Source organism: Lagenorhynchus albirostris, chromosome 13 (genome assembly GCF_949774975.1).
Source record: "Lagenorhynchus albirostris chromosome 13, mLagAlb1.1, whole genome shotgun sequence".
Taxonomy (NCBI): Eukaryota; Metazoa; Chordata; class Mammalia; order Artiodactyla; family Delphinidae; genus Lagenorhynchus; species Lagenorhynchus albirostris.
The window spans coordinates 7,004,730-7,018,803 of record NC_083107.1 but is presented as its reverse complement, the minus strand read 5'-3'; the positions used below and the strand labels follow the sequence as shown (position 1 = coordinate 7,018,803).

General features: G+C 39.4%; 1 protein-coding gene across 1 annotated transcript in view; it reads right to left on the bottom strand.

Annotated features, from left to right (window-relative positions):
• Positions 1–14,074, bottom strand: part of AFF3 (ALF transcription elongation factor 3) — a 478,605-nt gene that overhangs the window by 190,253 nt on the left and 274,278 nt on the right. Inside the window, exons 8-9 of the mRNA XM_060170002.1 lie at positions 13,883–13,963; positions 5,406–5,442 (exon numbers count right to left, since the gene is read on the bottom strand). Coding sequence (XP_060025985.1) covers positions 5,406–5,442; positions 13,883–13,963 — 118 coding nt within the window. The remainder of the gene's footprint in view (positions 1–5,405; positions 5,443–13,882; positions 13,964–14,074) is intronic.

The following is a 14,074-nucleotide window of genomic DNA, read 5'->3' as shown; positions in this document are numbered from 1 at the left end:
ATACGCCAAGACACATATTAATCAAACTGTCAAAAATTAAATACAAAGAAAACATATTAAAAGCAGCAAGGGAAAAACAACAAATAACACACAAGGGAATCCCCATAAGGTTGACAGCTGATCTTTCAGCAGAAACTCTGCAAGCCAGAAGGGAGTGGCAGGACATATTGAAAGTGTTGAAGGAGAAAAACCTGCAACCAAGATTACTTTACCCAGCAAGGATCTCATTCAGATTTGATGGAGAAATTAAAACCTTTACAGACAAGCAAAAGCTGAGAGAGTTCAGCACCACCAAACCAGCTCTACAACAACTGCTAAAGGAACTTCTCTAGGCAAGAAACACAAAAGAAGGAAAGGACCTACAATAATGAACCCAAAACAATTAAGAAAATGGGAATAGGAACACACATATCGATAATTACCTTAAATGTAAATGGACTAAATGCTCCCACCAAAAGACACAGATTGGCTGAATGGATACAAAAACAAGACCCATATATTTGCTGTCTACAAGAGACCCACTTCAGACCTAGAGACACATACAGACTGAAAGTAAGGGGATGGAAAAAGGTATTTCATGCAAATGGAAACCAAAAGAAAGCTGGAGTAGCAATTCTCATATCAGACAAAATAGACTTTAAAACAAAGACTATTAGAAGAGACAAAGAAGGACACTACATAATGATCAAGGGATCGATCCAAGAGGAAGATATAACAATTGTAAATATTTATGCACCCAACTTAGGTGCACCTCAATACATAAGGCAAATACTGACAACCATAAAAGGGGAAATCGACAGTAACACATTCATAGTAGGGGACTTTAACACCCCACTTTCACCAATGGACAGATCATCCAAAATGAAAATAAATAAGGAAACACAAGCTTTAAATGATACATTAAACGAGATGGAGTTAATTGATATTTATAGGACATTCCATCCAAAAACAACAGAATACACATTTTTCTCAAGTGCTCATGGAACATTCTCCAGGAAAGATCATATCTTGGGTCACAAATCAAGCCTTGGTAAATTTAAGAAAATTGAAATTGTATCAAGTATCTTTTCTGACCACAACGCCATGAGACTAGATATCAATTACAGGAAAAGATCTGTAAAAAATACAAACACATGGAGGCTAAACAATACACTACTTAATAATGAAGTGACCACTGAAGAAATCAAAGAGGAAATCAAAAAATACCTAGAAACAAACGACAATGGAGACACAACGACCCAAAACCTGTGGGATGCAGCAAAAGCAGTTCTAAGGGGGAAGTTTATAGCAATACAAGCCCACCTTAAGAAGCAGGAAACATCTCGAAAAAACAACCTAACCTTGCACCTCCAGCAATTAGAGAAAGAAGAACAAAAAAACCCCAAAGCTAGCAGAAGGAAAGAAATCATAAAAATCAGATCAGAAATAAATGAAAAAGAAATGAAGGAAACAATAGCAAAGATCAATAAAACTAAAAGCTGGTTCTTTGAGAAGATAAACAAAATAGATAAACCACTAGCCAGACTCATCAAGAAAAAAAGGGAGAAGACTCAAATCAATAGAATTAGAAATGAAAAAGGAGAGGTAACAACTGACACTGCAGAAATAAAAGAGATCATGAGAGATTACTACAAGCAACTCTATGCCAATAAAATGGACAATCTGGAAGAAATGGACAAATTCTTGGAAATGCACAACCTGCCAAGACTGAATCAGGAAGAAATAGAAAATATGAACAGACCAATCACAAGCACTGAAATTGAAACTGTGATTAAAAATCTTCCAACAAAGAAAAGCCCAGGACCAGATGGCTTCACAGGCGAATTCTATCAAACATTTAGAGAAGAGCTAACACCTATCCTTCTCAAACTCTTCCAAAATATAGCAGAGGAAGGAACACTCCCAAACTCCTTCTACGAGGCCACCATCACCTTGATACCAAAACCAGACAAGGATGTCACAAAGAAAGAAAACTACAGGCCAATATCACTGATGAACATAGATGCAAAAATCCTCAACAAAATACTAGCAAACAGAATCCAACAGCACATTAAAAGGATCATACACCATGATCAAGTGGGGTTTATTCCAGGAATGCAAGGATTCTTCAATATACGCAAATCTATCAATGTGATAAACCATATTAACAAACTGAAGGAGAAAAACCATATGATCATCTCAATAGATGCAGAGAAAGCTTTTGACAAAATTCAACACCCATTTATGATAAAAACCCTGCAGAAAGTAGGCATAGAGGGAACTTTCCTCAACATAATAAAGGCCATATATGACAAGCCCACAGCAAACATCATCCTCAATGGTGAAAAACTGAAAGCATTTCCACTAAGATCAGGAACAAGACAAGGTTGCCCACTCTCACCACTCTTATTCAACATAGTTTTGGAAGTTTTAGCCACAGCAATCAGAGAAGAAAAGGAAATAAAAGGAATCCAAATCGGAAAAGAAGAAGTAAAGCTGTCACTGTTTGCAGATGACATGATCCTATACATAGAGAACCCTAAAGATGCTACCAGAAAACTACTAGAGCTAATCAATGAATTTGGTAAAGTGGCAGGATACAAAATTAATGCACAGAAATCTCTGGCATTCCTATATACTAATGATGAAAAATCTGAAAGTGAAATCAAGAAAACACTCCCATTTACCATTGCAACAAAAAGAATAAAATATCTAGGAATAAACCTACCTAAGGAGACAAAAGATCTGTATGCAGAAAATTATAAGACACTGATGAAAGAAATTAAAGACGATACAAATAGATGGAGAGATATACCATGTTCTTGGATTGGAAGAATCAACATTGTGAAAATGACTCTACTACCGAAAGCAATCTACAGATTCAATGCAATCCCTATCAAACTACCACTGGCATTTTTCACAGAACTAGAACAAAAAATTTTGCAATTTGTATGGAAACACAAAAGACCCCGAATAGCCAAAGCAATTTTGAGAACGAAAGAAGGAACTGGAGGAATCAGGCTCCCAGACTTCAGACTATACTACGAAGCTACAGTTATCAAGACGGTATGGTACTGGCACAAAAACAGAAAGATAGATCAATGGAACAGGATAGAAAGCCCAGAGATAAACCCACGCACATATGGTCACCTTATCTTTGACAAAGGAGGCAGAAATGTACAGTGGAGAAAGGACAGCCTATTCAATAAGTGGTGCTGGGAAAACTGGACAGCTACATGTAAAGGTATGAAATTAGATCACTCCCTAACACCATACACAAAAATAAGCTCAAAATGGATTAAAGACCTAAATGTAAGGCCAGAAACTATCAAACTCTTAGAGGAAAACATAGGCAGAACACTCTATGACATAAATCACAGCAAGGTCCTTTTTGACCCACCTCCTAGAGAAATGGAAATAAAAACAAGAGTAAACAAATGGGACCTAATGAAACTTAAAAGCTTTTGTGCAGCAAAGGAAACCATAAAGAAGACCAAAAGACAACCCTCAGAATGGGAAAAAATATTTGCAAATGAAGCAACTGACAAAGGATTGATCTCCAAAATTTATAAGCAGCTCATGCAGCTTAATAACAAAAAAACAAACAACCCAATCCAAAAATGGGCAGAAGACCTAAATAGACATTTCTCCAAAGAAGATATACAGAGTGCCAACAAACACATGAAAGAATGCTCAACATCACTAATCATGAGAGAAATGCAAATCAAAACTACAATGAGATATCATCTCACACCAGTCAGAATGGCCATCATCAAAAAATCTAGAAACAATAAATGCTGGAGAGGGTGTGGAGAAAAGGGAACCCTCTTACACTGTTGGTGGGAATGTAAATTGATACAGCCACTGTGGAGAAGAGTATGGAGGTTCCTTAAAAAGCTACAAATAGAACTACCATATGACCCAGCAATCCCACTACTGGGCATATACCCTGAGAAAACCATAATTCAAAAAGAGTCAGGTACCAAAATGTTCATTGCAGCTCTATTTACAATAGCCCGGAGATGGAAACAACCTAAGTGTCCATCATCGGATGAATGGATAAAGAAGATGTGGCACATATATACAATGGAATATTACTCAGCCATAAAAAGAGATGAAATTGAGCTATTTGTAATGAGGTGGATAGACCTAGAGTCTGTCATACAGAGTGAAGTAAGTCAGAAAGAGAGAGACAAATACCGTATGCTAACACATATATATGGAATTTAAAAAAAAAAATGTCATGAAAAACCTAGGGGTGAAACAGGAATAAAAACACAGACTTACTAGAGAATGGACTTGAGGTTATGGGGAGGGGGAAGGGTAAACGGTGACAAAGCGATAAAGAGGCATGGACATATATACACTACCAAACGTAAGGTAAATAGCTAGTGGGAAGCAGCCGCATAGCACAGGGAGATCAGCTCGGTGCTTTGTGACCGCCTGGAGGGGTGGGATAGGGAGGGTGGGAGGGAGGGAGACGCAAGCGGGAAGAGATATGGGAATATATGTATGTATATAACTGATTCATTTTGTTGTGAAGCTGAAGCTAACATACCATTGTAAAGCAATTATACTCCAATAAAGATGTTAAAAAAAAAAAAAAAAAGTCTGGGGCTTCCCAATGCATTTGTCTGGATGTCTTTTCTCCATAATCCTCCGGCCCTCACAGATGCTCAGTAGGTGAGCCTCAGTTCCTAAGACACATCTACTGGCTCAGAGTGATTTTCATGTTTAAACATAGCTTTGAAATTTGCAAGGGATGCTCTCAGCCGACTGGCCGATCAGGAGACTAACAGAGCCCAGTCTTCGTGGGTGTGCTTTCACGACATGAATGGGGTAGCCTATGCATATTTAATGCTCAAGAAAACATTAATACCAATTAACAGTGCCAAAGAAGAGAATTAAAACAATACTTCACGGAATGATATTCTCTCTTTGATGATGAAGTCCACATGTTTTATTAGACACTGGGTCCAGTAATGAAATTCCTTCCTGGACCCTTTAGGCTGTTTCTCCCTGGAAGAGGGCATGGTTTCTTCATGGATTCTAAGGACATTTATCATGAGGTCTTCTGATCTCTTTACCCACCTATTTTCTCTCAATTTAGGTAACTCATTAGCTGCCTTTAAAAATTTTTCCCCTCACACATACCAGAGGCCAACTATAAGAAAGGATGGCGTTCCTTCCTCCTCGGGTTGGTTTGAAATTCACCATTTTATGTTTTGGCCCTCCCTCCCTTGAATAAAAAGACAGAGGAGCATTCACAGTCACCATGCATCTTATCCATTTTGGGTAGCACTTGGACAAATGGCCCTCCTTTCCCCACTGGATTTTGTCTTTTAGTGAAATTCTTTTAAACCTCCTCACCTGTTCCACCCCCTCCAACGCCCACATATGAAGCTATAGAGAGAAACTTTTCTTACTTGGATTACTGTGTCCCGAGGAAGTGAGCTGAGAGTCCTAAAAAAAAAAAAAAAGAAAGAAAAAAGAAAAACAAGAAATATCAATTCATTTTCTTATTTTGACTTTCAAAATGTAACTTGAATATGAGATATATTACTGGTCATTCAGGACCTAATCACGGATCATAATCTCTACCAGCTACCGTAATGAGAAACATTTACGTGTTTGTTAAGCAGCTCTGGTAACAGAGCTCACAATCACTTGAATGTTGTATTACAGACTTTTTGTTTTATTTATTGAGGTGAAATTCACATAACATAAAATTAACCACTTTGAACTGAACAATTCAGTGGCATTTCATACAGTCACAATGTACTAAACCACCACCCCTATCTAGTTGCAAAATATTTCTATCATTCCAAAGTAAAATTCCTTACCCTTTCGGCAGTGTTTCCCCATTTCCCCCTCTCCTCAGTACCTGGTAAGCACACACACATGCACATGTACTTGTTTGAGTCCTTCTTTTCAACCCTTTTTTTAGAAATTAATCAATCTATTTTTGGTTGCATTGGGTCTTCGTTGCTGCACACAGGCTTTCTCTAGTTGAGGCGAGCAGGGGCGACTCTTTGTTGCGGTGCGTGGGTTTCTCATTGCAGTGGCTTCTCTTGCTGCGGAGCACGGGCTCTAGACATGTGGGCTTCAGTAGTTGTGGCACGTGGGCTTCAGTACTTGTGGCACATGAGCTCAGTAGTTGTGGCACGTGGGCTTCAGTATTTGTGGCTTGCGGGATCTAGAGCGCAGGCTCAGTAGTTGTGGTGCACAGGCTTAGTTGCTCCGCGGCACGTGGGATCTTCCCAAACCAGGGATTGAACCCGTGTCCCCTGCACTGGCAGGCGGATTCTTAACCCCTGCACCACCAGCGAAGTGTCCTATATTATTGACTTTTAATCTAACCCACTTCCCTTTGAATGTACCTTCACTCTCACCACCTTTCTGCAGACGAGGCTGGCAACCATCCCATCAGGGACACTCCACTGAACAACTGCTGTCAATCTCGCATTGGTGGGTAGAAAGATTATTACAGATTTCCACTTATCTGAAATGGCAGAAAGCCAGTACTATGTGGTATTTGAGTTCAGTTATTGATCAGGTAAACAGTGATTGAACCTGATTTTATTTCCATTAAAGTGAAATGCTAAATTTTGTCTTGGGAATTCACATCCTCTTTCCTTGCAGAAGTCCCATTTAATATGAAATATACAGGAGAGTTATAAAAGAATGAATGAATGGAGACAGGGTCCATGAAGGACTACTGCCCTGCCCAGCTGGCTGCAAAACCCTGGGGGCCCCACAGAGTGTGCAGATCCTTCATCCTTCACAGAGCCAGGCTGGGTTCAGAGCAGAGGGCAACAAGCCCCAGGCACTGAAGCCCTTTCTGCTTCTGTGTCTTCTGCTGCCCCATCCAGATAGGCACCCTTACACCTACAGCTTCTGTCTCAAAGGCCTTCTCTCCCTTTGTGAACATCGTCCCTGAGTAGATGCCTGGGGCATGGCTCAACACATCTGCGCGCTGTCATTTCAGCCTCCTCTGGGAGCATTCAAGGAGGCCTGCTAGGTTCTCTGCTGGATCCTCAAGGGTTACAGAAGTGAGGGCACAAAGCCCTTGCCTTCCGGGCCTGGGAGCCCAGTGAGTCAGCAGAGGAGGTGATGTGTATGCAAGTTACGAGAACCCAGGGCTGAAAGGCATTTCACCACTGCTGTGTGGGAGTGCTTCAAGCCTCGAGAGCCTGTCCTCAGCTTTGGGATGCATGTCCTGCCATTTTCTGTTTTCTGCCTGGCGAACTTCATTCTTCCTTCCAGGCTCAGAACAAAAAAGCTCAAGGGTTACCTGTTCTTTGAAATATTCCTGAATCTCAGAAGGACCTACTTGCTTTCTTTATGTTTACACTATACTGTGTCAAATTTCCATTACAGGAATTGTATTTTCAACTATGACTCCTTAAAAAAAAAGTTTTATCAAGGTATACATGATATAACATAAACTGTACATCTTAAAGCATACAAAAAGAACGCTACTATTATTAATGGTCTTGACCCAAGGATGGCTCCATCCTATTAAGTATTCGCTATTTAAACAACAAAAAGTAACATTTATTTATTAAAAAATAATTCAGAAAAATAGGAAAGTATAAGAAAAAGTTGCCTGTAATTCCTAACAGGGCATTGCTGAGATTACTCTACTGCTTTTAGTGTTTTTTTTTGGTTTGTTTTGTTTTTTTGCCGTACACGGGCCTCTCACTGCTGTGGCCTCTCCCGTTGCGGAGCACAGGCTCCGGAGGCGCAGGCTCAGCGGCCATGGCTCACGGGCCCAGCCGCTCTGCGGCATGTGGGATCTTCCCGGGCCGGGGCACGAACCCGTGTCCCCTGCATCGGCAGGCGGACTCCAACCACTGCGCCACCAGGGAAGCCCTACTCTACTGCTTTTAATTTCCCACATTCACTCAGCAAGTGTGTGTCATTCTGACGGTCACGTGCACAAAGGGGAGAACCACTTCTTAGTTACTTAGAAGAATATCTGCAGTTGGAAACTTGTTCTCCTTTTTTAAATCCTGCATTCCCAACACCTAAACTATTGTTGCGTACACAGGAATCCCAAAACTTCTTCAGAGGTGGTATTTAGCTGGGAAGTAAAGTTTTACAAATCACTGTACTGAAGGCAGAAATAACCAAGTGCACTGGCAGCCGAGAAAGCCATTCAAGGAAGCACGATAATAAGTACCGTATTTCATCACACGTAACCAAACTGTATAAGGCTGCATTGCTTCATGTATTACTATGGAAGAGAATGGCTGCCAATTAACTGTAAAATGCCATCAGCTGTAAAACAAACCCTGATTTTGGGGATCTTAAAATGTGAAAAAAATATGCACCTTAAACCGATAAAATATAGTTGTTCTTAAGCCATGTTGCTGATGGAGGGCAGTCTTTGTCCTGTGAGAACACTCCTTAAAAATGGCTTTTTGGAACCATCTGAGGACTGCTGTACCCTTATCTCCTCTTGCTTGTCTGTCAATACATCATTAGAATTACAAAAGGCAAGAAATGGAAATATATCTTCTTTGATTTTCAGACCTCCACGTAAAGCTAATTACTCTAGGAAAAAGCACCAGTTGATGTGGTTTGGTCTTACTTCTTCCCTACCAATCACTTTCTTTTCTCTAAAGCTCAAAACAATTGAAATAATGTAAATGGTAATGTAAATGTTTACTTTGAGGTAATGAAGTAAACATAAAGTTTTAGCCCAAGCATTTTGTGGTTGTTTCTGAAGCATGCTAGGAACCCAAAGAGGGAGACATATCATAAACTTCCCAACTTCAAAGCACTTTCCTTCACACCTGCTGGCTTTCATTCTCCTTGTACTGTAGAAAGAGGATGGCAATAGGATTCTCATTTCTGTAATCATGCTAGAACTTTTCTGCCTAATGCTTTAGAAACTGATCAGCAAGAATAGTTTCAAACCAGGTCTGATCCCATTAGATCTGGCATTCATTGCCACATGAAATGCTTGTGAAATGCCATTAGATCCGCACAGATGCCTTCTGAGTATGGAAAAAGTTCTACGATTTTAGCTATTTGCATTTCAGAACTTAGGAGACCGCTACAGAAATCGAGGGAAAAGGACAAAGCAAATTCATTTCTTTTTCTTGGTTGAAATACCTCATAATGGCATGCATTCTTTTCTTTACCAAAGTCAATAACTTCTGAGATTTGAAGAATGAGGCAGGCACATCTGATAGTGTTTGTCTAGGGAATTGTGACTCCCAATTAAGCCTCCAGAGAATAGAAAAAAACATCCAAGTTCAGTATCAATTGACTTTATTATATATTATGTCCTTCAATACCCGGACAAATTGGGAAAATTCTTGGAAGTATGTAGCTAATTAATTTAGTGGTACTGGTAGCTCAGAAAGCACATTTAAATCGACTTTACTTGTGAGGTCAAACTGCCCCTTTCATCTCAATAAGGGCTTAATTTCATCATTTATTAGTCATTTTGGAGATTCTGCCCTGCAAATTCCATAAACAATTCTAGCTCCTACATACTAGCAACTGTGATCATCTCAAACATTCGTAGGCTAATTAATGAATTGCAAGCCTCCAGCTGTCAGAATACTAAATAGTTGAGACACAGGTTAAAAGAAGTGCACTATGGGTGAGAACTCGTGATGTCTTTGAAGTAGGCACAGTCAGGACTCCTCCAAAGATGTCTGTATCTTAATTCCCAGGCCCTGTGAATATGTTACCTCTCATGGCAAAAGGGACTTTGCAGATGTGATTCAGTTAACTATTCTGAGATGGGAGATTATCCTGGATTATCCAGGTGGGCCCAGTATCATCACAAAGTTTCTTATAAGGAAAAGGAGGAGGCAGGAGAGTCAGAGAAGATGTGACAAGGAGGTCAGAGGTCAGCATGATGAGGGCCACAAGCTAAGGAAGCAGGGCAGCCTCTAGAAGCCGAGAAAGACAAGAGAACAAACTCTTCCCTAAAACATTCAGAAGAAACGTAGCCCTGACCACACCTCAATTTTAGCTCCGTGAAACTGATTTCAGACTTCTGTCTTCCAGAGTTGTAAGACAATAAATTTATGTTGTCGTGAGTCACTAAGTTTATGGTGATTCGTCAGAGGAGAAATGACACTAATGAAGTCTTATTTCATTGATACAAGATAAAATTTTTTAAAAATATTTATTTATTTATTTGTCTGTGCCAGGTCTTAGTTGTGGGATCTTTTAGTTGCGGCCTGTGAACTCTTAGTTGCAGCATGTGGGATCTAGTTCCCCGACTAGGGATCAAACCTGGGCCCCCTGCATTGGGAGCACGGAGCCTCAGCCACTGGAATGCCAGGGAAGTCCGATACAAGATACATTAGCAGCACTTATTGTGAACTTTTTGAAAGAAAAGCATTATTAAAATCATGTAATGTCCCCACACTCTGTAAAGTCACCTATTTTTTTTTTTTTTTTTTTTTTTTTGCCGCAATGGGTCTTGATTGCTGCGTGCAGGCTTTCTCTAGTTGCGGCGAGTGGGGGCTACTCTTCATTGCGGTGTGCAGGCTTCTCATTGCGGCGGCTTCTCTTATTGTTCAGCACGGGCTCTAGGCATGCGGGCTTTGGCAGTTGTGGCTCGTGGGCTCCAGAGCACAGGCTCAGTAGTTGTGGCGCACGGGCTTAGTTGCTCCGAGGCATGTGGGATCTTCCTGGACCAGGGCTCGAACCCATGTCCCCTGCATTGGCACGTGGATTCTTAACCACTGTGCCACCAGGGAAGTGCCTGTTTGTAAATTATACCTTAATTTTTTCAAATGGAAAGAAAATTCAAACCTTTAAAATATTCAGAAAGCTAGAAAAATAGAAGGAAGTACCCTCAGCTGGACACAGAATAAGAAATTATTATATTTAACAATAACACATTGGAATCATTCTTATTAAGGGACTTTGGGACATCTTCAACACTTCAAAAAGAAAGCTTTCATCCTTTAGCTGTCACTCAACCCTCTCTCCCTACCCCTAAGCTGTAAGCGACCACTAATCTATTTTCTGTCTCTCTGCATTTGCCTCTTCTGGACATGTTGTCATTTGTGACAAGGTGTGACAAAGGTGAAAGGTCTTGTCATTTGTGACAAGGTGTGACAAAGTTGAAAGGTCTTTCACCTTTGCTCAGCATATTTTCAAGGTTCATCCATGTTGAATCGTGTATCAATGCTTCATTCCTTTTTATGGGGCATAATATTTCATTATAAAGATATATCACTTTTGTTTATCTATTCATCAGTCGATGCACATTTGTATTGCTTCCACTTTTTGGCTGTTATGAACAATGCTGCTGTGAACATGCGTGTAAAAGATTTTTTTGCAGACGTGTGTTTTCAATTCTCTTGGGGATATACCTAGGAGTGGAATTGCTGGGTCATACAATAATGCAATGTTTAACCTTTGAGGAAATGTTGAAACTTTTTCAAAGAGGCTGCACCATTTAAGATCCCACCAGCAACTGACATCAGGGTTCCAATTTCTCCACACTCGTGTGAACACTGAGTATTGTCTGTCTTTGATTTTAGCCCTTTAAGTAGGTGTGAAGGAGTATCTCATGGTAGTTCTGATCTGCATTTCCTAAATGATAGCAATAGTGTCTTTTCATATGTTTATTAGTTATCTGTAGATCACCTTTGGAGAAATGTCTATTTAAATCCTTTGCCTATTCTTTTTTTTTTTTTTTTTTTTATGGTACGCGGGCCTCTCACTGCTGTGGCCTCTCCCGTTGTGGAGCACAGGCTCCGGACGCGCAGGCTCAGCGGCCATGGCTCACGGGCCCAGCCGCTCCGCGGCATGTGGGATCTTCCTGGACCGGGGCACGAACCCGTGTCCCCTGCATCGGCAGGCGGACTCTCAACCACTGTGCCACCAGGGAAGCCCCTTTGCCTATTCTTAAAACGAGTTCTCTTTCTATTATTAAGTTGTAAAACTTCTTTACTAATTGTGTTTCTGTAAATAAAGTTTTATTTGAACATAGTCACATTCATTCATTCAGATATTGTCTGCAAAGCCTAAACCATTTACTATCTGATCCTTTAAATAAAAAGTTATTTGACCTCTGACTTAAACAATGAGTTATTGGGAAAGAATGAGATGAATATATCAAAAGAACAGAATAGACAGTCCTGAAACAAAACTGTGTATTTATGAGACTTTCAGGTGTTGACGTAGGTGGTATTTCAAACCAGTGGGGGGAAGATGGGCTAATTTGTTGATAGTGTTGCCATCATCTACTCAACCAATGAAAAGAATAAGGCTAGAATCCTATGACACACCAATGCAAACAAAAGTTTTAAACCTAAAAACAAAAATTATAAAAGAATTACAATAAAATAGAGAACGTTGTTAGAATGTTGGGCCGGGAAAGATCTTTTTTCTCTGACATGAAAATTAAACACTTTGCTAGTATAAAAGGTACATAAGTAAGGTTGCAAGAAAATAGTTGCATCATATAGAACAGGCAAATGAGTAAGATATAAGGAGTTCCTACGAATCATTTTTTTAAAGTGGCAATGGACATGAATGGGCAATCTGCAAAGGAAAAACAGTCAATGCTCAAACTCAGAAATTACTGGAGAAGTGCAAATTAACAAAATAACAGTTTTTCATCCATACTACAGACACGATGATAAAAAACCAGATAATATTAAACACTGGCAAAGATTCATAAAAAAATACTCTTGAAACATAGTCAAGGGTAAATAAGGCTTCTGATGCCTCCAGCACCCCAGCTCCTGTTCTAGGTGTCTGGACAAGAGACACTGAATAAGAGGCACACACAGAGGCACTTACAAAAACTGTGTGTTGTAATAGTGTTTCTGTTAACAGCAAACCATTAACAGTCTCAATGTCCATTAAAGGAGCTTGAGCAAATAAATTACAGCAAATTCACACTATGAGATATTTTGCTGCTGTTAAGAAAAAGTAAGAAAATCTCTACGTATTCACTTGGGAAGATCTCTAAATACGCCTTGTTAAGGGAAATAAAAACCGACACTTAGAATGGAATTTACCATTGTGATAATAATGAACTATTATTTCAATAATTTACTTTAGAACGTTGTGATGTTAATATTTAGCAATGATATTTATGTACTGTGTGTATCTGGAAAAAAGTCTACTCTTAGAAAAAGTACTTTTAGTACCATTTAGGATTTTTAAAAAACTGCATATGCACATATGTGTATGTAACACACACAGGGAAAATGACTGAAATGGTACACACCAGACTCTTGATAGTCATCTGTGGGTAGGGAAGGAAAATCTGGACAAGGGCATGAGAAACTTTCATATTTTGCTGCTTCTATGTGCATAATTTCACCTTTGTAATGAATATGTAATTACGTGTTGGATGGTTAATAAAAATCAAAACTTATTAGACTCACGTATAATTTAAATATATTTTGTAGCTGATATTCTGTGTATGCTGGTTCTTAGAAAATATGGAAATCATTTTTTTTAAGTCCTAGAAAATATTTTCAGTTTTATAAAAGATAACCGAGAAATTATATACTTCATGTCCTCAATTCTAAGACACTGATTTTAAAATACATCATTAATTTAATAATAGCTTTTCAGGAAAAAACAAGACATACAATCACACTGGATGTATAAAATGATCGTAAGATGCATTTCAACTTCACAGGTGTTTTTAGATAACATGATAATTTTAATATTCATCATATTTTGCAGGAAGTATGGAAGTGGAGGTAGGTAGGACTGCAAGTTTGATTTCTTCCCTTGGAAAGAACAGACCTATGCTTGCAAACTGTTGAAAATCAGATCCGTGTGCCTGGAGCAGGAATATTTACAGAGGAAAAGACAATCAAGGGAAACCCACTGTCCACTAAAAATCTCTGTGTGAGTAAAAAGCCTATTCAACCTGGGCAACGCAGGATCTCACCTTATTTGGAAATGGAAATTTGCTCGGTTCCACTTTTCCAGGCGCTGGAATAGCTGAAAGTGGTGGAAGCCAGGTCATCTCCTAAAGGGAGGGAAAAACAAACAACATTGTAATACAGAGAGTATTTAAACTCAGTAGCATACAAAGTAGTTTCACAAGTCTGCCTTAATAAGCATAGACGGGATAAGGAAT